Below are 27,497 nucleotides of genomic sequence, written 5' to 3' on the forward strand. Positions count from 1 at the left end.
CTTGATGAAAAGTTTTCTGTTTCAATCCCGCGTGTCAGAAGGAATCTTTTTGAATTATTGAAGTAATTATCGGATTAATTTTTATTAGAGCACGTCATAACCGATTGGTTTGCACACTAGAATTCAAATTCCTTTTCGATGAGGGTAGAAGTCTTGGTGTCGATCGAATTGGCGTGGAACGGAGGTCAATGGTGTGATTCTTTAACCTCAGCCAGAGTCAACCATGTTCTAAGTAGGTACCTGGAGAAATCTGGGGAAGGTAAACAAGAAAGGTACACAAAAGTACAGGATGGGTGACCCCCAACCCCTCATTGCAATTCGTGGCAGAAGGGCCATGAAACGGGAATCAGCACCGCAGGTAGGGATTGTAAAGTCCTGCGCCGTGTTCTTTATCTTTTTGTTATCTCTTATTGATTTTATTAGACAACCGCAATATCCATCTCATATACAGTAGCTGATCATTGATCCCCATCGATTTTCCCAGCGACGAGCTACCGTATATTATCCTATGCTTGAGAAATTTTTGCTAATATATTACATTTTGCCACACGGTATTGTGGGAAATCAGACGATAACTAGAGTTACCCTCAGTAATTTCAAATTGTTTCACTGCTGATACTTCATTAACTAAAGAACTGTACTAACAGAAAGAGAGGCTCATGGCACCGAAGACTCCTTTGAAACTAGAAGTTAAATAAGCGACTATACAAGAACAATATATAATACTTAACATATGATTAAGGTAGAGAACTTGTAATAAAAGTTGCAACAATGCCACAATTAATCTTTACGCTGCATTTATTTTTAAGGCCAAAGAGCCCAGACTCTCTAAAGGAAAACTGTAGAATAGTTATTACATGACAACTCCGGTAAAAAAAAGAAAATTAGATAAAATTTTTTTGGGGATTTAAAAAAATTGAGTAAATATAAGTTTGATTAGGTTCCTCATTGTTTCTTCATCTTCTCCTTCTAAAAATAACGCTGCCACTTGGGGTTCCAGTTTAAAATTGGTTTTAGACTTTCACTTTATTCCCTTCTTCACTTCTTCTAAAATAAAAATGAATTCGGAAAGCTTTCTTTTTAGGACGAATTCCATTCAAGACTTCGCTTTGTTCGTCGTGGACTAGTCGCCATGGCAAATGCAGGAAGAAACGATAACGCTTCGCAATTCTTTTTCACTCTTGGAGCCACGCCTGAATTGCAAAACAAACACACTATATTCGGTAAAATAGCTGGAAATACTTTATACAATCTTCCTAAATTTGATGATCTGGAAACTGGTCAAGTAAGAAACTAGTTTTGTCATTGTTGGCTTATAGCTTGAAAACTTAAACTTGATACTGTTAAACCATGCTTTCATCTTTCGCCCACTGCCTTTTTCTCTTTCTCTCTCTCTCCTTGCCTTATAGCTTGAAAACTTAAACTTGATACTGTTAAACCATGCTTTCTTCATTCGCACACTGCCTCTATCCCCCTCTCTCTCTCTCTCTCTCTCTCTCTCTCTCTATCCTCTCTCTCTCTCTCTCTCTCTCTCTCTCTCTCTCTCTCTCTCTCTCTCTCTCTCTCTCTCTCTCCTCTCTCTCTCTCTCTCTCTCTCTCTCTCTCTCTCTCTCTCTCTCTCCCTCACTTTGGAATGTTTGAATAACTTTTGAAGATTAATTGAAAAGACGTTTTCCAAAAATGATATTTTCGTAGAGTTTATTAAAACCAAAAACCGGCATAAAAATAGTTATGTAGTAACTCACGAATAGAATCACTTTGAATCAGTACAAGAAACCGGAGAACAACGGAAAATAAAATGAATAATCGCATCAAACACAAAAAAACAAAAAACAGATACTGTTGTGGGTGGATAGATGAATCCTAAAACATTATTGGAAATGATTTTAAAGATTCTGATAAAAATGAAAGGAAAAATAATAATCCTATCAATAGAAACGTAATGTATGTTATTAAGTAAGAATTGTCATTGTTTTATGTTTGCTTTTTGTTAAATATATAAAGAATATAATGGTACTACTTTTATTTAATTAAGATATTTTCTTTAGAAGACCCCCCCCCACTCCTATACTGTTACCTTTAAACACTTGATTTGGTTTCGTCAATTTTAAACATAGATGATGTTGCTTATGCATTATTTTTCAAACCACGGCAACACATTTGAGCCAAGTGAACTTGGTTCGCATATTTTCTTATCAGACGATAAGGCTGAGTGGTCTTTATGGAGCAACATTTTTAGATAAGGCACACTTAATTAAGTGGTAATGTGGGCTAAATTAGGAACTATAACTTATTTGAACCATGTGTTTCATTTGTGGTTTTCAAAATAAAATGAATTAATTTTAAAAACAATCAACTTAAAAAAACAATAATTTGCTAATTTTGCATAATCCTAAAAACATGGAAAATCGTCAATCGATTTATTTGTCCCAGTTTTATCAATGTTACATAGGTTGTAAAGTAATAATGTTTGCTCATTTTAAATTTCAACTTCCCTCTTGGCTCGAGTCGGAAAAACTTTGTCTTTTTCATACCGTCAAAAAGGCTTTTGTTCTTCTTATTCGCAATAATGTCAACCTAAGGAGGGGGGGGGTAAATATGGGTATCAACACAGTAAATATAAGGCCAAAGTAAACATTTTCGCTAACGACTTTGAAAATGAGGTATGATCGACAGAGTCACGTACACGGGAGAAAAATCCTAAATTCTCTGAATTATCAAGCAAGATTTTACTGTTATTATTGTGTCCCTTTACAAAAAATATTCTTACGCATGTACGTGCCTTGACATGTGTATACATAATGAAGAAGTGTTTAGAAGTTAGTAGTAAAATCTACCATTACTGCTAACGACTCACTGCAGTGCTGAGCCAGTTGAGGCCGGAGCAGTTGTGTACGTTCCTCCTCTATCCCTGTCTATGCAAAGCTTCCCTCTTTGTGCACTCCCAAGAAATTTCCATTCCTTTAAATCTTTCCTTATGATCCTCCCACCCCATTAAGGGGCCAACTTTGACTTACCCTTGTAATCAACTATGAAATTTCCGGTTGACAGTTGTTTCCTATGGTTGGGTCTACCATTTCAGTCAGAATACTGTTTCTGAGCCAATTTTCTCAAAATCGTGACCTATCTAGATAGTTCTTTTTTTCACTAGAAAAATGTTAGTATGCCAATTTAAAGAAAAATGCTTTTTCAAAAACGCAATACAAATATTGCGTTAATTTAGCCCTGTAGTAGTTATTTTAAAATTTATGAAGAGGAGACTTGTGCTAAATAAGGAAGATGGGTCAAGTAAACTCTCAGGATCAGATTTATATTCCGAATTTAGGCCTTGTAAGGAATTTCCATCACCCACTTCCCTCTATCTCTACTTAAAGCTCTCGAAATATTTTTTTTTTTTTAAAGGGCTATAGAGATCAATATAGCTTAAAATTCAACCATCACCTGAAGAAACTAAGTCTACAGAGCAAGAGATGCTGATTATAAGCTAAACTTATTGTTTTCCTCTCAAAATCTGAGACAAACATAGACGTACCTTCAGAGAATCGTGCAATCCTTTAATGTGTGTCGACTGACGAAATTACAGTTACGCGCGCGGGGGGGGGGGGGCGTGAAGCGCCCCCACCAACTAGGTGTTGGGGTGGCCCTTGTCTGTCGAGTGACGTCATTATATGACGTCTGAATTATTTCATCATATACCAATTCAAAAACGAATGTATTCAAGCCGAAGTAGCTGAGTTGGTAAAGCGTTATGTTCCAGGTTCCAGGTCCGAGCGGTTCCAGGGTCGAACCTTGGCTTCAGCATTAATACAAAAGAAGAAAAAAACTAAAAATGGTAAAAACTACAAAAAAAACTAAAACAAAAATACTAAAAAAACTAATAAAGCTAAAAAAGCTAAAAAACTAAAAAAAAAGATAAAAAACTAAAAAAGAAAAAACTAAAAAAACTAAAAAAAACTAAAAACTACAAAAAAAAAACTAAAAACTAATTAAAAAAACTAAAAAAAAACTAAAAACTGAAAAAGAAAAAAAAACTAAAAAAAGGAAAAAAACTGAAAAATAAAGGAGAAACAGAAAACTAAAAACCGAGACACAGGGAATATAAATGACGACCGGGACACTCAAAGAGAAATTACAGACTGGGACACTGTGATACAAATAACGACCGGGAGATATAAATGACGACCGCGACACTCAAAAGATAAATTACAGACCGGGACACCGGGACACAATTGACGACCGGGACACAGGGAATATAAATGAAGTCCGGGACGCTCACAGAGAAATTACAGACTGGGACACTGGGACACAGATTACGACAGGGCTACTGGGAATATAAATGACGACTGGGACACAACTACAAGGGGGATGCTGGGGGGACAGGGGGACATATAACTAATATGGCGCGTAACGACTAACGCGCGCGGGGGGGCTTGGAGGGCGCGAAGCACCCCCACTAACTAGGTGTTGGGGTGGCGCGAAGCGCCACCCCAACAGCTAGTATATACATATAAATAAGTTGTCTGTCTGTCTGTCGAGTGACGTCATTATAAGGATTGAGCTGTACGTCGTCATGAAGTTAGTTGTCGTCATGTTTGTTATGACGATGCTTAGTATATGATTATAAGTATTTAAGATTATAAGTATCTTAAATACTATTTAAGATTTAAGAAAATCGTTATAAGTATTTAAAAAAATATATTATTTAATAATATATTAAGTATTTAATTATAAGTATTAAAATTATAAGTATTTAAGATACTTATATATCTTAAATACTTATAATTTAAGTATTTAAATTATAAGTATTTAAGAAAATCGTTCAAAGACAAATTGTTAATTGTAAGAAGATCGTTGAAAGAGAAATTTTTAATGTCTATCTATATAAAAATAAGTTGTTAGTTTGTGTGTCTGTCTGTCTGTCTGCATATGACGTCTGAATTATTTCATCATATACCAATTCAAAAACGAATGTATTCAAGCCGAAGTAGCTGAGTTGGTAAAGCGTTATGTTCCAGGTTCTAGGTCCGAGAGGTTCCAGGTTCGAACCTTGGCTAAGCAATAATACAAAAGAAGAAAAAAACTAAAAAGGTAAAAACTACAAAAAAAGCTAAAAAACTAAAAAAAGGTAAAAAACTAAAAACGAAAAAACTAAAAAAAACTAACAAAAAGGTAAAAACTGCAAAAAAAAAAACAACTAAAAACTAATAAAAAAAATTAAAAAAATAAAAACTGAAAAAGAAAACTAAAGAAAATGAAAGAAACTGAAAAATAAAGGAGAAAAAGAAAACTAAAAACCGGGACACAGGGAATATAAATGACGACCGGGACACTCAAAGATAAATTACAAATTGGGACACAAATAACACAAAATGCACAGTAAGAAATTCTACCAAAGCTTTCGTTCAATTTTGGAAGATTTACTTTAATTTATCTCATGATTTGTCTATTTCTTTGTCTTTGATGATCTGAATCCATTGCCAAACTTAATTTCTGTTTAACCAACATCGTCGTGAATGATAGTGTGTCTAAGATGCATTGTGTTCTTATCTTACATCTTCGCTTTTTCTGTACCTTCAGAGGCAAAGAGGTAATCAACGAAGAGCATCAATAACCCCTCAGGTAATTAACAGCGTAGACATCTTCCTGCTCTGGGAAAAAAGCTTGTATGAATAGCATGTCTATCTTGTATGTATGTCTTTCGAAACATATATTTCGGTCTTCCCCGTCGTATTGTGCCATCTCTTGCCCCTGGTAAAGCCTGTTGAACAAAATACAAACTGGCATGTGAATGTCCTATTTACCGCCTTCTTTGCTCTTTAATCGGGTACACCTGTCTGATTTGTTTAGTGGTGAATTCCTATATTGTTTATTCTGCATGTCCTATTAGACCGAAGCAAGGCGTAAAAATGCCGAGCTCGCCAAGGCTATGCAAGCTCTTAGCTTTTCTCAGAACTGCTGCTGTATCTGAGTATGCTCCCAAGGTACCCGGAATTGGTGAAACACTCTATAGTTTCAGTCCCAATCTGGATATTCATGGACGAAGCGAACATCAGACGAGCATCGTTATATTTGGCAGGTGAACATCATTTGGAAAGTCTAAATCGTGCACTAGTCCCCTTCCCTCAAGATATCCATCCCATACCTCTTTATTTGTCTAAATATGCAATCAACTATGGAAATCAACAGGAGTGGAGACAGTATGATCCTTTTTTCTCCTGTCATAACTTCAAAAATTCTTATGTTCTCTCCGAAGATTCCAACACAGCACTCTTGATACATTGCCAGTATTCGGCAAAGCAGCTTCTGTGGAACATCGTAGAAGACCAGGATTCGTACCTGCGAAGACCAGTTCCTCCCACAATCCATTGGGTGCCATGCTGGTCGTCATAAAGATGTAGGTCTAAGGTAGCTTATAATCTTATCAAGATTATTATGCAGAAACACTTATTGAGTTCCGAAAGGCCACTGATTCCTCTATAATTGACACAAACGGCTATCTTTCCTTTTTGAAAGGCTTAATGATGGTACCTGCTTTCTAATCTTTCGGCACTTATCTTATTTGCCATATGAGTCAACATAAAACGACCCACATTGAGAGGTATTTGCAGATGGTCAGTTCTTCACAAATACGATCAGTAGCAGGCGATTCGCTGTTCTTACAGTTACTATAATATCCTTAAATTGTGCAAATTTGACTGATTATTGTTGTTCGAAACTATCTAGCTATTTCCTGATTCTCTGCAGGAATGAACGGCGTTAAGCTGTGTTTTACTATTCCTGGCACCTTGTAGGTCCCCATTCTAAGAACTTCCTTAGAACCATTCTAAGAAGTGATTGCCTAGCTTATCTTTTAGGTTTCTCTTTCACCTGAGAAGGCTATTTTTTCCTTGATTACTCATAATTAAGGCATGTAAACCTATTTTTTTTCTAGCAAAGATTGTTTAACTTTGTGGTAATGTGTCTCATCCTTCAGGCTTGTCCAGTAAATTTGATTTTGAATGGTTTCTTAAGTTATTTTAGCTTAAACACAAGGTTTCCTCCGTTCTACTCATCAGATATATAGGATATTGTATATCCCCTTTCCCTCTAACCCTTTTATGCATTCTTCCGAGAACCTATTTGATGCTATCTGTGTCTCTGATCCTGACCGGGCACTCCGACCCTTAGGAAGACATTTTTACTACTTGGGTGAAAAATCGAAAAAGGGAAGAGCTGTTTCCTCAACTGTTCCTCTACGCTTCCATTTATTTATTGAGTAACAATTATTAACAAAAACCTTAACATAGACACATCCCCTCCAAATGCCACAGCATGATATGGAGGAGGAATAACAAGAAAAAATAATAAATAAAAAAAAAAAACTTAACAAAAACCTCAGAAGGGGTTAAAAAAATACAACTGCAACATCATATACCCTGCTACCAATCGCTTAAAACTCCACACTCAACGTATTCCTTGACTCCCCTCAATAAAAATAAAACACTTTTATTTAATGAATTAATACCAATTTTGCCGTTTTAAAATATTAAAATAGGATTTTAGGGTAGCGTCAGAAAGATGCCACTAGGCTAAATAGGCTTTAGCATCAAAAATTAGTTTATAAATTACGTCAAAAATAAAACACATTTTAACGAGCATTATTATGGTAAACATTTGGGCCAGATCAGATGATTCCTGTTAAAAGGTATCCACTATTGTGTTTTCCAGGATGATCGACCTGTTTATGCCCCAAAAGTAATCCAAACTGAGGTTATTTCAAATCCTTTCCCTGATATTGTTGCTAGGAAGGCCATTCAGAAACCTGAGAAGATAGAGCATGAAATTACCCAGGCAAGATCTGGAGCGACTAAGTATGTTTCCTCATTGTATTTCAAAATCGAGACACATTTGGCCTTCATTAGTTTCTATTGGTATAAAGTACGCTAAAAAGAAAATTTAGTTCTGAAAATTAGTTTGTAAAAGTGTTATTTATAGACTGTGATTAGATAATTTCTTTTAATCTTTGTTATTAAAATATACGCTGAACTATTAAATAATTTGATTAGTTATTAAATAAATCGTGGTTTAGTTACTTGTTGGTTATTGGAAAACACGCCCAAAAATTACACTGAGGTTTCATCGCAGAAAACCGGTTCCATATTTACAAAAACAAGTGACGGATGATACAATGCATAGGGCTAAGACAGAATGCACTGGACTTGCATAATTTGGGCTATATATTTGCACATTAGGGTTGGGGGCTAGATTATGTTTAATTTATGTTGGGTTAGGTTTCCATAATTTTGTTTCTAAAGTATTATTTTATCATCATTTTTTGATACTATTCATTAGGATTAACCTAACTTCACTTCTTGGGTGTGTTTCCAATCAGTGACAAGTAAAATGGTTTAAATTTAGTTTTGTTACCGAATAATTCCTATTGTTTCTTTTTGAACATCCTTGTGTCATTCTGGTTTAAAGCTTATTTGTACATCAGACAAGAAAAGTGAAATTCCAAAAGAAGATAATATGAATATTTGGGAAAATAGATGTAAGACTCATGGAATAACGGAAGATTTTTCACTACGGATATTTTACCGCATGATTAATGAAACCAAAATATTAAAACCAGGGAAAAATCACACGAATCTGATATAGAAAAGGAGTGAGCCCCATCAAATCTAAAATGTAATTTAAAAGGAAAAGAATAACAAAAAGACAAGAACAGTAGAGATTTAATCGTCTTCTAGATCTAGAATGTAAGAATTCCAGATCTAGAAATCTAGAATGTAATTTAAAAACGAAAAGAATAACAAAAAGACAAGAACAGCTGAGAAATAATCATCTTCTAGATCTAGAATGTAAGAATTCTAGATCTAGAAATCTAGAATGTAATTTAAAACGAAAAGAATAACGAAAAGACATGAACAGCAGAGAAATAATCGTCATATGGTCGTTTATTGCCCTACTGCGTCTTCTTGTTATTCTCGAATCGTTTGTGGAGTCAACTTAATGTAAAAATGAGTTTTTCTTTTAAGATACTGTCATAAATTAAAGCGACATGGAATTTTCTAATGTCCCTTTACAGATAATAAAAAGAAATTTGCCGATAAATACAGTAAATTCAGCGTCTTCTTTTCACGAGCTCTACTTCCATATGACATTTTTTGTGTGTGGAATTGGAGACTTAATATCTTAAAATGGTACTTTTACTAGGTAAAACTCGTGGTGTACTAGATATATACGGGTAAGGGTACCTTCTAGGACCGTCAATTGCTGAAAGTTAAATGCAAATCTTTTGTTTTTCTTTAGAGAGGGGCTACATAGTGTTTGCCGTGTGGATGGCTACTCTGCTTGGCAATATTGGGTCGGAGATCCATCCCCACCGCAGCAAGTCTCAACGACAGGCTTGCTTCTTGTTTTGCGAAAAAGACCCAGCAACTGAAAAGTCATTTCGACGCCATATGCTCTAGCAATGACTCTTGAGAATCTTTATCCTTTTAGAGACGGTTGGGAGAATGCTATTCAAATATTTTCTGAAAAAATCACAGCTTACATGTTTTTATTGTGTGATTTTTGTACTCTCGGTTGAACTATTTTAGGTCATGGAAGTGATTTGTCATCCATATTCTCTCATCCAAGGCAGTCAGTTGAACAGGATTTATAAACAGGATAACACCTCCCTAACAGATTTTCAATTGGCGTTCAGTTATGTACTTCTAGCCATAGAACACTATTATCTTGGCTGTCATATTTTTTAGGTTTTGAGATATCCTATATTTTAGTAGCTGCACTTGAAAGTCTGAAGGCCTACTCCCAAGGAATTTTTGCACTAATTTACAAAGACCTTGTTTCGCTAGTGATAAATGGAGTTTAAGCTGAATCAGGGAACCAAAGCTTTATTTCTGATGTGGTTGTGGCCAATGCCAAACTTCTTTTTGTTAGACCAAAGAAGCAAGAAGTATGATAAAATAATCTTTAAAGTCCTCTTTTAGAAGTGGAAGGCAAATTAGCCAATTCCTTTTGTTATTAATTTTGTTAGCGTTTTTAATTTCATGTCTAGGCCGCAGAAACCGAACTTACGTTGTTCTAAGTATTTGGCGTTATATTTTATTATTATTTATGTTTATTTATATTCTTTTCTTATTTGATAATAATTATATTTATCATACTAATTTAAAAATTATACTCATTGTGTTTGTTTATCATAATTCTTGAATTTATATTTCCTTTTTTCTCTCATAATGTCATTTGTCTTCGACCATTTGCTTTTGCAATAGACAAATATATTGTTGCAACGGATATCGAGAAAGGCCTGATCGTATAAATTGTTGCTATAGGAAACGTCCCTTATGAACATACTCGTCTGTTTTCTTAATATATTTAAGGTTTTTGACCTATCCTTATTATTTTCGTTATGGGTGCCATCTCTAGCTTGTTAAGCACCAAAGGACAAAGTTTGAACAAATAACAAGGGTTTTAAAGCAGCTGATGAAATGGAAAAAAAGGAAGCTTGAAGAATTGGAAATATTCTGACTAAGCAAGAATGGTGGGTAGTAATATGGAAGGCTTAAAGCAAATTTATGTTAATTTCTGTGCTGTCAAAATTCAGGCACTGCTTAGAATTGAATTAAGCATTAAGCGTAATTGAATTAAGCAACTTAGAAAAACGTTTAATAATTGCTTGTTCTGTTGTCTATGTGAGTAGGTACGTCAAAACGTAGCTAGGCTGCCTATGGGAATAGGTACGTTAAAACGTAGCTATCTTGTCCATGTGACCGTACCTTAGACCTTTGCTTCTCTAGGGCCGGGTGTGGCACATAGGGCGTCTACAAAGCCTCGCCAGACGTCCCGGAGCGGAGCTGCGGCAGTGACGTCCTCAAATTACGGTCAGAGTAACAACTCTGCTGTCCTCAGGTCTCTGTCGTACTGTCGTCTCAAGGTATGTTTCGGTCGACCTCTTCAAGACCTCCCCTCTAGGTGCCACTCGTACACGGTTCTTGGAAGTTGGTCCTCAGGTATTCAAAGGACGTGACCAAGGTAGGTCCATCTCCTTTGCTTCAAGAGATCGGTAATAAGAGGCTGACCAGTTCGTAGACTAACTTCTATATTCGTGTCCTCCTCCTGTCATGGTATGTTCGGGTTCTTCTAAGGCACATATTTTCAAACCCTTGGACACGCATCTCTAGCTGTATATTTAGTTTCCAGCACTCGCTAGTGTAAAGGAGAATGGACATCACAAAGACGTAGCTTTAAGCGTCATGAGTATTTACTACTACGCCAAATTGGTTTCAGTTTGTTGAAAGCTGAAGTTGCTTGTCCCATTCTCCTTTTTATTTATTTCGTGATTTCACTATCATGTTCCCAACTCCCAAGATACTTGAATTCCTGGACTTATTGAATATCATTATCCTTGCATCTCAGCATAAGTGTTGAGTTAGATGTGACCATATTCTTTCGTCATCTGCGAAGTCAAGATCCGAGATCTGCCTACTGCAAATCTTTACTCCAGAACCTGATGACTGCCTTAAAATGTAGTCCATTATGATTACAAACAGAAACTTTGATAGAACGCATCACTGTTTAACACCAGACATTATCCCGAAGAACCGTGTCTCCCTGTCTTCGCTTCGAACACAGCGTTCGCTACGTTTATGGAGGGCTATTATCATTTTAACTAGTTTTTCAGGTACTCCATAATACTTTAAGATTTTCCATAAAATATCTCGGTCAATAGAGTCAAACGCTTTTTCAAAACCACTGAAGAGTAGGTAAAGCTTTTTGTTCCATTCTCTAGACTCCACAATTAATCTACGTTAAAACGTAGCTGCGTCGTCTATTGGAGTAGGTACGTCAAAACGTAGCTACGTTGTTTGTGTGAGTAGGTATGTTAAAATGACGCAGCGTTACCTGTGTAAGTAGGTACGTTAGAACGTAACTACGTTTTCCTTGTGAGTAGGTGTTATTTATTAGGCATGCTAATTCAGAAATATGTACGTTAACGCATATATTCATAATCCTGAACTTTGGGATATTTATTAATCTCCAAAGAATTAGTCTGTGTGACCCTTCCCTCTTCTTGTGTATATATATATTTTTTTTTAATTCTCTTTATCTATTAAGTATGATACAAGCTTATGTAAAGCAAATACAGGAATAAGGTTTGTTTTATATTTTTCTTTTTATAGTTATTTAATTCAAGAATTGATTATAGGAACTTTGGACTTTTGTCATTTGGTCTTGAAGCTGAAGAAGATGAAATGGAAGCGGAAGTTATTTTAAAAGAAACTTCTGGAAAAGTTAAGTCTAAGTCAAGCCATGATTTGGCCAAAGACCCAAAATTAAGTAGCATCCCAGCTGTGCATCTAGAAAATAATGAAAAAGAACTTAAGGAAGATGTATCAAACTTAAGTAAAATAGGAACGGAAGAGTAAGTAAAGTTATTCTGGTTGAAATGATATTTAATTGTTTTTAGTCTTTTTGACTTGTTGACTTGTGTATGTGCCATTGTTTTGAGGGGGCATTCCTATAATAAAATCATATAATCATCATTTGTTAATAACAAGACGGGCTTATTTTATGTTTTCTTGCGGTCCTTGTTTTTTAAACCTCCAACGCGAAGTGCTAACTCAATCCATCTGGGCTTTTGATAGCCCTTTTTCGGAAATAAATCTCATCTTATGTTAGGGGCACTATTATCTTACCAGACACGACCCATAGATTATAGACAACCAGTAAGAGTGGAAACTGACTCTAGTGTCGAAAAGAACCACCAACGCGATCTAGCGTTTGTTGTTTCATAGCATTTTCTAAAGCTTCGTAAATTAGTTTCTTTTCCAGAAACTGAGATGAGACACTTAATATTGCACCAATTTTAGCGATATCTATTAAGCTTCAAACTTTTGGTTTTCTTTATTAAGGTTTTTGAATTATGAGTTGCCCGTAACTAGCAGCAAGCTTTATAAGAAGTGTTGTTATAAAAGTGAATGAAGGGAAATTTACCTTCTATAATACATTTCTACCCTTGCTGCTCTCCTCTCAAATATTCAAATCCCGTTCCGCTTGCTGTGCACCAGTGTTTATTTACCAAATGCTCGCTCCCTGTTAAACACATATTACCTTCAGATCGTTGCCTGTTTGAAACAAGCAGAAGCTGCTGCCGTCCTTCGTGTCTGAGATCGTTTAAAAACTCGTAGTTCCATTTTGGAAAGATGTCCCCGAATTAAAAGACATTAGAAATAGAGTGAATTTCTAGCTTCGTATCTGGATCACCTGCGGTCGCCCAAATGTAGGCTATATTTTTGGTATTAAAAAGAAGACGAAAGAAGAATTCTGCATATCTGCATAGTGTATGGTATAATGGCTCTGAATTTCCCAAATCTTTTTCTCACTGGAGACAAGTGATCAATTCCTCTAAGCTGGAACCCTCTACTTCTAGTGATGTTATTGCTGTGGCTTCTTAGATTAAGCACTATTCTAGTATTTTCACTGTCATTAACTATGCTGTGCACTTTCGTTTCTCGTATCTCCTTAGTGATTTAGCTCCCTTGAAGCTGAAGCAAAAGCATATAATCCCAGTCTCTTGTGAAAAAGTGCTTAAAAGTACTAAACAACTTAAGTCGAAATCTGTTGATCATGAGGGTATTGCTTTCTCCCACCTTCGAACGGAGTCGCGAGATTTAGTATTCCGCCTGCAGATGCTATTCCAAATTTGCTTGGCATCCTCTCCGGTGCCTGACTTCTTTTTAAGCGGTGAAGTAACCTCGGTGCTAAAGGGTAGAAAGGATCCTGTAAGTTTTGATTCCTATAGACTTTTAATTGTGGCCTGTAATGTTAGCAAAGTTTTTGAGCATATATTGTTACCTTTTGTAACAGAAATCACGGATAACAATCGAAATCAGTCTGGATTCAGGCGGCGTATTGTTTGCCAGCATGCCCACTGTGTTTTAACTTCTGTCCTTTTAAAGGCTCAATCCAGTGGTTCTGAGGTCCATTTTTGTGCCCTGGACCTGTCTAAAGCTTTTGACAGTTTTTCTCATGCTCAAGTTATTTTTTCCCTTGTCAGTTCTGGAGTCAACGTTTCTGTCGTTCGGGCTCTTCAGTTTTTGTATTCCTATGTTCGGTTGAAGTTTCATTCTGATTTTTATGGGAATATTCCAATCCGTTCGAGAGTGCGTCAAGGTGGTGTTCTTTCACCGTATCTTTTCAGTATTTCTGTCCACAGTGTGCATTCCAAAATTATGCCATCTCTTTTTGTGATTTGGTAAATGTCTCTTATATTGCATATGTGGATGATATACTTCTTTTAAGCCGTTCTAGATCTAGCCTCTCGAATTCCGTGGCATCTATTTCCAAACATTTCCAAAGTGTCGGTCTATCATTGAATATTGCTAAGTGTGAGTAACTTGTCTCTAATGCAAAGTCTTTGCCCATTTATCTTACATGTTCTAACTTTTCCGTCCGTTGTGTCTCTGAATTTTGGTGGTTAGGCATTCATATTTGTTCGAATGTATTAACTTTTTGGGACCAATATTGTACGGGATATTAAAGAAAACTCAAAGTGGGCTATGGTAAAATAGTGGCTAATCATGGTCATTATTCTCGGAAAGCGATTGCATTGCTATATAGTAGCTTTTGTGACCATTCAATACTTTTCCTGTCTGGTATTTCACCTATGCTGAAAATAAAGGATCTGGCTGAATTGCGTATATTATATTTCCGCTTTTGTAAGTTTCTGCTTTATTTACCCCGGTCTTACAGGAACAAGAAAATAATTCGCTATTTCGGGGTTTCTGACATTATTACTTCTTCGCGGAGGTTAGGCTCAAAATTCGAAAAGGCTTATGTTTTTTCTCTGGGCCCCTTTCACCCTTTAGTTCGTTTATTTGTTCGTTAGTTTTCACCTGTTTTTATTTTATAGTTTTGTTGTCTTTTAGAGGTTCTTTCGCTAGTTGAGTTATGGTTGTATTGTATATGTTTTATCTCTCGTATAGTTGTGTTATTTTTCTTTCGTTATCTTTTATTTACTCCACTTGTCTTGTATTTTAGTGGATTAAAAATAAATTATTGTAGCACCAACGGTTACCTCAACGGCACGGAAATTTTGTAATTCCAAGACCCTTTAAAGAACGAACCACTAAACCTCTATTTTTAATCGGAATTTCGCATACTATGGTGACACCATGTGTACCAGGGACATACGTAGCAGTACCAGGGACCGAGCAAAGCTTCGTATACATTTTTATTATTCTGTTTCCTATATGAGCCCGTCGTGTACTGGTACCAGGGATCGAGCCTGGTGAATATATGTATAAGTATATTGTTGAAACTAGCGCCAGCTTCCACTCCTATAAATTACCTGTGCTTTTTGGCGCTACCTATTCAAACATAGATATGTATTAAACTAGTCACGCTAGAAACTTAAAAGATTAATTTTGAAACTTTGAGAATGGATATAGGCTTAGGTAACCTAAAAAATGTAATCTAAAACAAAAAACAATGCAATCTAAATGCGACGTCTTGATAATGAGCATGCGAGCGCATATTTTAATTTGTCAGTAAGAAAAGTTGCCTAAATATGTCAAAATCGAAAAAAGCAAGTTATTTTAAAACTCCAGTCTGGAGCTGAAATTAAAGTCTTATCAGTGAAGGATATTTTTGGAAATTGGATATTGCAAGATTGAATCCCGGCCACGATTTCACTGGAGGCGGGACTGTGACCGCAACCTCAACACAATGCTAGAACTGAGTAGGCTACATCAAATTTAGTAAAGAAACACACAATTCTCAACCTCAAAACTTAACACAGTATGCGAGGAATATGAATGTATCAAAACAAAGATAGTTAGTACAAATGTTAGCTGTCATCGGAAGATTAATTACCAACACCATCTAAAGCTATTAAGGGTGTTTCCGCCGTCCTAACAGAAACGTCTTATATTAAAATTGTATCAACACTTTTTTCTCCACAGGCTATCAGAAAATTGTTGCTAATAATTATTAGTGAATTACTTTAACAATTAGAACGTGGAGGAAGAATATCGGCAACAAACTTTTGGCGCAAATTAAAAGTTCAAAGAATGAAACTAAGACTTGCATTTTTTTAAAGTTGTGAATTGCAGTTGTATCTTATAGTTTTGTTGTGCATCTTCATAGATGTTCCGGAGTGTGAAATGCTCTTTTCAAATCTGGTTCTACAATTAAGATCCAATTTCTTGATTTCCCTCAAAATTAATTCGTTCACTTCAATTCCTAGTTTAGTTAGTTTAGTTCAGTTACTAGTTCATTTCAGTAATTTCAAAGAATTAGTCATATCGATATGCATAACAATGAAAGTATATTAATAATAAATTTGATTTAATCATAAAGCCCATTGAATGGTGTTGACCGATTGCCTTTGGCTTAATAATATGCCTTGAGTAATGAGTGAAGACCGTTGCTCCAAAAATGATTGAAATATTTATCATATCTAACTTATTATTAAAAAAACTGGAAGTTGGTGAAGCTGCCAATGTTTTTAAAAATTCTATTTAGTTGCTCAGATTGTGTCCAGAGGATGAAAGATGGGAATAATCTCGGTAAACAAAAAGTACAAACCAAGCAGATTAAAATTAGTTTAGTAATGCTTTATGGATATACTTGTTTTTTTGCTTTGTTTTCTTATCAATAACGAAGAAGAGACTCCTTGGTATGATTCTGAGACCAAGAGGCATTCTAAGTCTTTTTTTGCGTCTATAGCACTTACAGCAGGAAAGTCGAAAGAGGGCTTTTCTATAGGCTGTTGCCGTCGCCTCTTGGGGTTGCTCCTGGTATTATGTAAATCAACTTAAACTAAACGTACAACTAGATTCCATGCATTTATGGCTTTTTTTTACCTTTTCTCTTTAATTTTCTGTAATGGGTCATGTCTGTCTGCAAGGAAATACTCGATTTTTTACTAAATGTACATGATACGATTAAAAATTTGGAGTGATTAGCTCTTAACCTTTTTTACAGAGAAGAAAAATCCAGAATTCAGAAGAAATTAAAAAGGCCGAAGGTGGAATCAGTTAAAGAAAGCGCTGTCCCTAGTGATGAAGATGAGGAGTTAAAACAAACCAATCATATGTAAGTTATTCCCGTAGAATTTGGCGTGTATAGCAATAAAATTGTCTCTGAAATGCTCTGAAAGATCTTTATCCTTTTTTCAAAATAAAACTGCGTGTAATGAGTCAGAATGCATCACATGTTAAATTAAAAGTGAATATAGGCAATAATTTGTTACTACTAAAATATCTTATCATAGGCACGTAACAGCGCTGCCCAAGTCAACAGCGACGTGAGCACAACGTATAATTCATTTATTTTCTTTTTTTATACAAAGGGCCTCATATAGAAGGAGTGGTAGTGGTCCATCCCCCCCCCAAAAAAAAAATGGAAGTTAGGCTGTACTATGTGTAGATTTTTTTTTCATGATACTTCTATCGTGTAATGAATGTTATTTCATCGAAACATAGTTACTGGACCTTTCGACTATGCTGAACAAAATGGCTATCACAAAATTTTGATTGGATCTGTTTAGGGAATTGATGTGCGTAGGAGGGGGTATGATTGCTCTCTAGTCACTTTTGATTCATAAAAAGGGCACTAGAAATTCAAATTTCCTATCGAATGAGCGGAAAGTTCTAGTACTCTTTCTAAGATTCAAAGTGATTAGTGGGCAACCAGTCCCCCGTCCAGGTCAATAAATTCTCCAAAACACATCCAATCAAAATTATGAGATAACCATTTTTTGCATAGTTGAAAGGTCCAATGACTATATCTCTGGGGATGTCAAGCCCCCCCCCCCACAGCCCTCGATACGAGGGCTGTAAGTTATGCAATTCGCCCGTTGTTTTTTACATATCGTATTTGTTATTTTGAAAGAGGATATGTATGACCTTTAGTATTCTAAAAGACCAAGGGCATACAGGCCAAGCTTTCAGAGAATGTTAAGGGTGTGGTGACCTCAGTCAAAAAACGTTGTTTGCATGCAGGTTATCAACAAGGCGTATTTCAAGAATGGCTGAGGGTATTAAGTTAGAACTTTTAGGGAATGATGAGGGGGATGATCAATTGACCAAAAAAGCAATATTTGCATGCTACTGCTACTACTACTAGTTGTATTGCTACTACTGCTACTATAACTACTGTTTCTGTAGCAACTAATAATAAAGATGAGGATTTTGAGGGGGAAATTTGAGGAAATTTTAAGGGAAAAGTTGAACTGAATCAAAACATACTATGTGCATGCAGACTGTCAAAAGGGCGTATCATTAATATCTTAGGAACGGTTTTCTATATCTGAAATATTTTATATAGCTGAAACTTCTACGGCATCTAGGGGGATCTTCTACTGACCAAAGGGCAATATGTGCATGCTGCTGCTAATACTACTGCTACTACTGTTAATACTACTGCCAATACAAAACTACTACTGCCAATACAAAAACTAATACTACTACTGATATAATACTAGTAGTACTAAGGCTAAGGGTATGAAGGTGAAAATTTAAGAGGATATCAAGGAGTTATTGCTACTGTAATTACTTATGCTACTCCTATTGCTCTTACTATTACTTCTGGTACTATGGCTAATGCTATGGGTATTAGTTAAACTTTCTGAGAACGGCGAGCCCGATGTTGAACTAGAATCGACCACACCATGTACATATGGGTTATCAAAGGGGTGTATTAGTAAAATCCCAGCGACGACACAGGGTATTAAGCGAAAATACCCAAGGCTACCAATATTATCAGTACTTTTGTTAAACTTCTTTTAATACTACTGCGTCTATTACTGCTATTACTAAACTAAATCGAAATAGTTCTAGTGCATCCAGATTGTAAAAATGACCAGGATGTCAGGATATCCAGGTGGGATATCTTAGAACTGGGATAGAATATAAAGTAGGAACTATCAGGGAAAGTTAATATTTTGTAAAACTAAATCAAAAGGCACAATGTGTATGATGGTTGTCAATAAGAACAGGTTGTCAAAGTAGCGCAGATACGATATCTTAGGAACAAAAATGAATTTATACGAATTTTCAAAAATAGCCTGAAACCCCTAGAAAATGGCATGCATTGGATCAAAACAAAAAATACGCCATTGGGATTACCGTGACCAAAATCATAAATGGAAACTTGCAGCCCTCTGACTTCAACGGCGAGGAAAATCACTTTTTGCTTGGGTAGCACGGAAATGTCCTTTTTTTCCACTTCTACTGGGGCACTGGAACGTCATAGAGAGCACTCTAAGGGCTTATTTTTTAAAAAATTTTAAATTTACGTGCTTTTTGAAGTACCAAAGCATATTGTAACAAAAATTCATTTTTTGACAAAAACAACATCTTCATTTACCAGATGAAGTTATATAGGTTGTGATCTTATATTTGAGTGACTCGGTTTAAGTAAGAGCCAACAGTCATTCTTTCATTTCCCAGTTGTATTACCAAGGGGGAAGAATGTAATAGTGGAAATCAAAACGGCAGACGACACAATCCAAAGTTCATTGTAGGTCTATGTCCATCTTATTTCCAGGGAAGTCTAATGAAGCTTATTTAAACTCTTCATAAATAGTGAAGGAAGAAGCGAAGAAAATTTAAGTCTTTTTTTGCAATATTTGCAATGCAATGTAACGCTGAATAACCTAAGTATAAAAAATAAGATGTAAACCTGACCCTGTTTCTATCAAATTTTCTCAACTTCATTAAATAACCAAGACACCCTACCACATTTTGTATGTACCACCTTAAATTTTTTTTCTTTTTTTTTTTTTAACTTAAGCTACTTCCATGCTAAGATGTTCATATAGCCTTGTTATATAACTATATAAAAAAAAGCTAGTTTTTTTTTTAACTGAAAGTAAGGAGTGACATTAAAACTTAAAGCGAACAGAAATTACTCCGTGTATGAAAGGGGCTGTTCCCTCAACGTTCCGCTCTTTACGCTAATGTTTGACTCTTTCTCTCAATTCTACATTATTAAACAGCAAAAAACTTTAGTGTAAAGAGCAGGGTGTTGAGAAGAGAACAGTCCTTTTCATACATGGAGTAATTTCTGTTCGTTTTAAGTTTTAATGTCCCTTCTTACTTTTGGTTAAAAAAAACTAGTTTTTTTTATTTAATTTCTGAACGTTTTTGAATTAATGCATGTTTGATTTTGGCTCTCTGCACATAAATTATTAAAATTAAATTTGCATATTAATTCTTTTTTTGGCTAGATGGCTTTCTAGCCAAATAAGGGGTGGCTAGGAGACATAAGGGGTGGGGGAGGAGGCCTAGTTGCCCTCCAACTTTTTGGCTACTTAAAAAGGCAACTAGAACTTTTAGTTTTTAATGAATGTTTTTATTAGTAATTAATATACGTAACTTAAGAATTAACTGAGGTAACCAACTTCTGTATTCTTGCATTTTTATCAAGTATATGAGGGGGTTTGTCCCCTCTTTAATGCCTCGTTCTTTACACTAAAGCTGAAATTTTGTTCCAATTCTTTAAGAATGACCCCTGAATCAGAAAGGCAGTAGAATAAATAGTTTAAATCACTAAAAATACTTTATCATAAAGAGCGAGGTATTTAGGAGGAGAAGAACCCCTCATATGCGTAATAATCCCTGTTCGTTTTAAGTTTTAATGTTGCTCCTTACTTTCAGTAGAAAAAAACTTTTTCATGTTTATTTTTTCATTGTTTTTTTAATAGTAATGCTAGAAAATCCTGCGCCCCTTTATTGAATTTCTCTTCCCCCATGGCACGTTCCCATCAAGGAGAGATCCTCCCTCATAGCCCCCTCCCCTCAACCCCCCTTAAACCCAAAAAATCCCCCTAAAATGTCTGTACACTTCCCAATAACCATTACTGTACGTAAACACTGGTCAAAATTTGTAACTTGCAGCCCCTCATCTGGGGACTGTGGGGGAGTAAATCATTCCCAAAGACATAGTTATTATGGTTTTAGACTATTCTGAACAAAATGGCTATCTCAAAATTTTAGAATCAGCACTCTTGCGACATTCTAGGACCACTTGGTCGATACGATGACCCCTGGAAAAAAAAAATAAAAATAAACACGCACCCGTGACTCTTCTGGCAAAAAAATACGAAGTTCCACATTTTTGTAGATAGGAGCTTGAAACTTTTGCTATAGGGTTATCTGATATGCTGAATGCGATGGTGTGATTTTCGTTAAGATTTTATGGCTTTTAGGGGGCGTTTCTCCCTATTTTCCAAAAAAACGGCAAATTTTCTCAGGCTCGTAACTTTTGATGACAAAGACTAAATTTGATGAAATTTATATTTAAAATCATTTGAAATTCCGATTCTTTTGATGTATCTTTCAGTATCGAAATTCCGTTTTTTAGAGTTTCGTTACTATTGAGCCGGGTCGCTTCTTACTACAGTTAGTTACCACGAACTGTTTGATCACTTGGTGTCTTGCAAGAATCAAAAAGTAAATAATTTAATTGTCCTTTCCAATGTAATGTAGTGAATTTTCAGTATCTTTCTACTATACATGTTTCCCAAAAAAAAATTGATTTCCTAGAAAAAGAACATCAAGGGCGCAAATCAGGAACTTTGATGGGGGTCTCTCCCTAAAGTTCTAATGGTAAGTTTTTTGTTTTCATTAAAAATCCCCCCCCGGTGTTTTTGTGAATTGACGCCCTCTAAGCAATGACCCTCCAAGAACAATGGAATTTTGGTTCCATTTTAATGTTATTATTTTTTCCATATTTTGTATTTGTCTGTTAATTTGTACTTTCTTAGTTTAGGTACTTTTTTGCATTAAATGTATTATTAAAATTCAAAAATAAGGGAATCACTTATCTATATTTATTTTAGCGAGTCACTCAGGAAAGAATTCAAAGAATTAAAAAAGTCATTGAAATCAGATAAAAAGAACACGTCCAGAACGGAGCAAAAGAAGAACAAAGAAACGGAGAGTGAAGATGACAACAATGATGTGCTCCGGTCATTTCACCAGACACAAGAAGAATACAGAGCTAAGAAAGAGAAGTTGCCGCCAGCTAAAGGTAATTTTCTGGGAAAGGGAATATCTGTCATTTGATTTTTTTTTTTTTTTGAATCTACAGACTTTTTTTTTGTATAAGCAAACATTTTTTAGTTTGGCTCCAAAATTCATCTGTTATTTGTCACAAGTCCATGCGAAGTGACTTTTCACTGGTTACTTTGAAATATCTTAGCTGAATGGTTTAAGAGATTATCCGTTTAAAAAAAAAATATTTTCGACGTAACACTTTAGATTAGGTATTCTTTTCTTATACCACGCTGCAGTTCTTTGAAGAATAAAAAAAATTTCAAATGGGGTTAATTCAAAATTTATAAAAAAACAGGTACAAAGTTGAGTAATTCTACTGATGACAGTTGCTGTATGTGATCGAAATATTTGGACTTTTGTACCTGTTTTTTTTTCTCTGTCTAAATAAATGGAATTATCCCCATTTGAAAATTTATTTGTTTAAAACAAGAAAAATTCTCATTACGTTAATCAAAAATAGAAGTTTTAGAAAATTTTATTTTATTTTTGAGATGCTATCCTATTATATAATGCCAAGAATGCCTACCCAATGGCTCTTTTACAGTCAATATGAAACTTGCTTATATTTCTTCTTTCTGTATTTTTATTTTTTCTTCTTTTCTATCCTTTATTACCGTTTGTATTTTAATGGACCTAACGGTGTTTTTTTTATATAACTAATAATGTTTTATTAATAATAGGAGCTATAGCTGCTTTTGTTAATGCGTGAGCTAATTTACATAGAAAGAGAAACTTGGCAGTTGGGAATGTTTGGCCAACTGTATCCAGCTAACAGTTTAGTGTCATTTTGTATTGTTTAAGAATTAAAAAATCAATTATAGTTTAAAGCACTTCAGTGGTTTTTCCTCTGAGGCATCGGGGGGAGGGGGTAAAACCCCTTCCTTCTAAAAAGCAGTTTCCTATAAAAGTATATGCATGTTCCTTATGCATATAAGTTTTGCTCTAATTGTTCTTGTTATGGTAGTTTTATTAGTAATTGTAATGTTCAACTGAGCAAATCTATTAAGTAAGTGAGGCTAGTACATCTCAATCCCCTTTACGACCAACTTTAAAGGCCGAGAATCCGGTTTTATTCATTTTCCTATCTTCATCGGTTATAATTATCCCAAAGCAATTAAATAAAGTTAGAAAAACTTGAATATTGTAAAGTGAAAAAATTAATTATTAAGGATAAGATTGGAAAGCTAAAAAATAAAACTTGACGTAGATTTTTATGCTAAATTATTTTTTCTCTTTTCTTTTCATATGAAACTCCTTAAGTGGCTCTGCATAGTATTGTAATTCTTAATCTTGACCAGTGAGATATTTTTTCTCGTATAACCATTAGAGCGAAATAGTAAAAACCTTCCAAAGCTTCAAAAATATCTTGTGCTTCGAAACATTATGCATAGTGTGGTTGAGACTACGTATTGTGCTTATGGTGAAATTCTATGTGTCTCCTGTAATTTACGGTAAGAAGTTAATAAGATCCTCCTAAGAACACTCTCAACTTATATTTTATTGGCACACTAGAATAGAACCTTTATCCCACTTTCCCCTTTCTCATCCCACCTGGAAAATTTTATGACCCCTTTTTTTCACATGAAGCCCTCACCTTGTGGACCTATCCTGGCATTCAAGCTAAAATTTTGTGTGCGTCTTTTTCTTAACTGCCAAAAATTGTGGCCTAAAATCTATATCACTTTACGAAGTTATGGCTCAAGTTTAGCCTTACAACCGGACGCTCGCTGGCTCTCAAATTTCCTTTAATAGAAACTGGAAAATGAGATATTAAATATTGGTGCTATTCTGGTAATTAAATTGTCCTTAAAAAGGACATAAATTTACCAGATGCTTAATTTGGTTTTGTCTTATTTCTATAATAATAAAGCTAAGGCATTCTTTTCTAATATGAAGATATTATTGCGTCCAGAATCTATGCATAGTTTTTATTGCTTGGTGGTCGTATTGTTAATGTCTTCTTTCACTGTTAGTGTTATTTTTATTGCTATATTTTACCTCAGTACATTTGTGTTTTATCTTATAATAACTGAAAATAATTCCTTACGGGACACGAGGCTTTCTTATTACCAAGATTTTATTTTGATTGATATGAAGACTGTTGTATTGAAAGTCTATATTTTCTTGTAGCGCCGAATCGAGAAGAACTAACTCTAGCATATTTAGCAAAATTTAAAAAGCTGATAGCTGGAGCAAGAGAGGCGGAAGAAAATGGAATAGAAAAAGCGAATGAACAAAAAGAGGAAGTTGGCGAACTCTCTGATGCAGAATCGACTGAAGATCCATCTGACTTGAGCTGGTAAGCACCGTGGTTTCTAAACAATTTGTCTCGACTTGACTATCTTACTTGAGAATGTAACAGCAAATTTTCATTTTTTCAAATAAGTTCTTCCAAAAACACTTGAAGCGCCTCTGCATTAATGCTGATCCTCCTATCATCATTTTACTTTTTCAAAAAACCTTTTTAAATTACATCTTTGAGTTTAGACGTTAAAGATCGGCACGGAGAGGGGTGCCCCCTTTTCTCCAAATTATGTATTTTCTTATGGGAACTTTTCATTTAAAGCTATCTTCTGAATTCTGAACTTATTATTGAATAAATAATACGAATATATTGACTAAATTGAATAATATATTGAAAAAATTACGAAATTTTCGATAGTTTCAGAATTTCGATATTTCGTTTTCGTAACCGTTGAAAATAGATTTATGACCAAGAAGTATGGAAAAAGCTCCTATCTCGGTCAAAACGTTGACAGATGTCCAATAAAACAAATGTGGACAGACAAAGGGAGGAGGGGTCAGTGTTTTGCTATGGAGTAAAGGATCTCAAACCTTAAAAAGTATGAAAAGTTTGTTTTTATTCCCATCTTGTTTCTTTGGGGGGTGGGGGCATTTCTACCGATCTTTATGGGTAAATGTTACACCAAGATACACACGCAAGTGCGTCGCGATAAGACGTAGGTTGAATATCAAATGTTTAGAAAGAAAAAATATAATTACTAAAATATTTAAGTAATTGTTTAGAGGATTATAATTTGAATTCTATTGGTAGACAAAACTAGGACTGGTGATATTCTTGACCAGCCACACATACACGCAAGATTTTTTTTCGAGGAGTTTGTGACATTTATTAAATTAAAGAATATTGATAACTGTCCAAAACTTTTGAGATAAGGGGGAAGGGGCAGCCCACACTGAAGTGACTTGTTGAAAAGAAATTTGAAGAGAACAAACATGGAACTGGGTTTGAACAGACAGTTAAGACAAATGAAGATTATATTAGTTATGAAATAGTTATAATTGCATAATTGCAATTTTTAAAAATAAGTATATTATTTCGGTTATTTGTAGTACGTAAGGTTACATTCACACTGATCATAGTACTAGATAACAAGGATTAATCATGTTTTCTATCTTGAAAGAAAGCCACGAAGTTTCCAGTTAAATTATAACAAGTTTCTTCTTCATAGGCGGTTAATTTTTGTCTTGTTTCAGGCTAACTCATGAGCTCAAATGTGAAGATACAAAACCAACTCTCGCAAAAGATGCTAATACAAAAGACGATAATTGGTTCGACATATATGATCCTCGAAATCCAATTAATAAAAGAAAAAGAGAAAAAGCATCGGATAAGAGTAAAAAAAATGAAGATGTAGCCAAGAGGAACAGACGGTAATCCTACTTTTTTGTATTTTTTCTTAATAAATTCTCGATGTTCATCATGTTGATTATAGAAATTTCGGCGGAATTTAGTCTTTTGAATTTCGTCTAACTTGATTGGCAGATCGTTTGCTTTCGTAACTGTCATAGGACATATATTGGAATAAGTCACCCTAAAAGTTGAACGTCCCGAACGACCGAACATTGAATCTGGTTCATGAAAACCCCAAGGAACATGAAAATGCATATGTTGGGTGATTTTAACCTTATGATATGTGCCTTAAAGTTTATGTCCAATCATATTAAGTCCACGTCACACATTATAACGGCTTGTGATACCTATTTTGGAAAAGTATGTCTGGATGCAGAGTGTTTCAGTCACAGTTTTCTTTTGTAATATATTTCAATAAATCCTTTGCTGGCGTTTCGTTTTAGGTATCCATGCTCTATGTAGTGAAGCTGTGAAGTGGCTTCTGGCGTTTTACACGTGTCTCAGCTATATTTTGAACTCAGCTGTAGCAGCATATTGCAGGGCCGACGTAAGGACCTCGGAAGTCAAGAAGCGTCGTTAATAAACTACATACATATACACATATGGTTATCTGTTTTTCTTGTTAAAAAAAAAAATAAAGAATACGGCATTAGATCTTACAGTCCCTACCGGCGGTGCTGATCTCCGTTTCTTGGTCGTTCAGCCAAGAAGTGAGATGGGGGGGGGGCTGGGGGCCAACCATCCTGTGATTTTAGACACCCTTCCTGTTTACCTTCCCCAGATTTCTCCAGGTACCCATTAAGAGCTGGGTCGATTCTGGATGAGCTTGCACAGTTACGCCACTGACACCCGTCTCAAACTGGGATCCAGCGCATCACGTTGAATTGGCCAAAGGAGATGTTGGAAGCTCGTCACAGTGGGTCTCAGGTCTTTATGACCTCATATCCACCGGTAACGGAAAGATGGGTTATGGAAAAAGTTTTGAAGCAACGACGACACTCGCCAAGACACAAGGTGTTAATTTCAAGAAGCCATCGTTCTTTTCCTCTACATACTCAGCACTAGCTTTCAAAATTTTCAGGGACAACTACCCCCTGATGTTTTTCCTACTCAGTGACAATCAAGATGATTATTTGAATAAGACCTCATATACCGATTTCGTACTTAGTATAGAAGGTACTATTGATGTTTACGAAACTATCTTTAACTTTTCCCTTTCACTCCAAAAGGTGGAGCTCTTACCATGGAAAATTACGAATATATTGAATAAATACATTGACGAAACCTCATCAAAATGAAGTTACAACTATCAGCTGATGATCCAGTTGATTACCAGCTTCTTCCTTGCTTCTCGAAATTGCCGTCATCCTTATCGACAGATTTTTTATACCATGGAGTTCCCGTAGTTTTACGTCCGAAGCCCCTGGTGTCACGAGAGACACGTTCGGTGATTGATAACGACGTGGTTTCTGAGTTGGGAGATTCTACAGGAATGGCTAGAGGCGGTTGCTGAAACGTCCCAGAAACTTTGCAGCTTCTTAGACAAACGATGAATAATCCGAATTCATACTTTTTTGTTGCCACAAATAAGTATAACCCAGTTAACGAATGGACTGCTATTATGGGAAATATATTTGATACAAGCTCGGTTGTATTGACGATCGGACATTGTGATCAACTTGAACACTTAGTTGATCTTGCAAATTCAGAGGGTTTTCAATATTTACCACGAAATGCAGTTCTCAACCAGTACAAAAGATTGGTTAGATCGTGCTTATATCGTAAATACA

At 35.4% G+C, this 27,497-nt stretch overlaps 1 protein-coding gene across 1 annotated transcript in view; it reads left to right on the forward strand.

Moving 5' to 3' along the window:
* LOC136028032 (spliceosome-associated protein CWC27 homolog) overlaps positions 1-25,777 on the forward strand; it is a 34,039-nt gene extending 8,262 nt beyond the window's left edge. The window contains exons 4-10 of the mRNA XM_065705611.1: positions 1,085-1,285; positions 7,708-7,850; positions 12,194-12,409; positions 16,975-17,085; positions 21,836-22,026; positions 24,183-24,351; positions 25,551-25,777. Coding sequence (XP_065561683.1) covers positions 1,085-1,285; positions 7,708-7,850; positions 12,194-12,409; positions 16,975-17,085; positions 21,836-22,026; positions 24,183-24,351; positions 25,551-25,731 — 1,212 coding nt within the window. The 3' untranslated portion in view covers positions 25,732-25,777. The remainder of the gene's footprint in view (positions 1-1,084; positions 1,286-7,707; positions 7,851-12,193; positions 12,410-16,974; positions 17,086-21,835; positions 22,027-24,182; positions 24,352-25,550) is intronic.
* The last annotated feature ends 1,720 nt before the right edge of the window (positions 25,778-27,497 follow it).

Source organism: Artemia franciscana, chromosome 1, assembly GCF_032884065.1.
Source record: "Artemia franciscana chromosome 1, ASM3288406v1, whole genome shotgun sequence".
In the NCBI taxonomy this organism is placed as follows: domain Eukaryota; kingdom Metazoa; phylum Arthropoda; class Branchiopoda; order Anostraca; family Artemiidae; genus Artemia; species Artemia franciscana.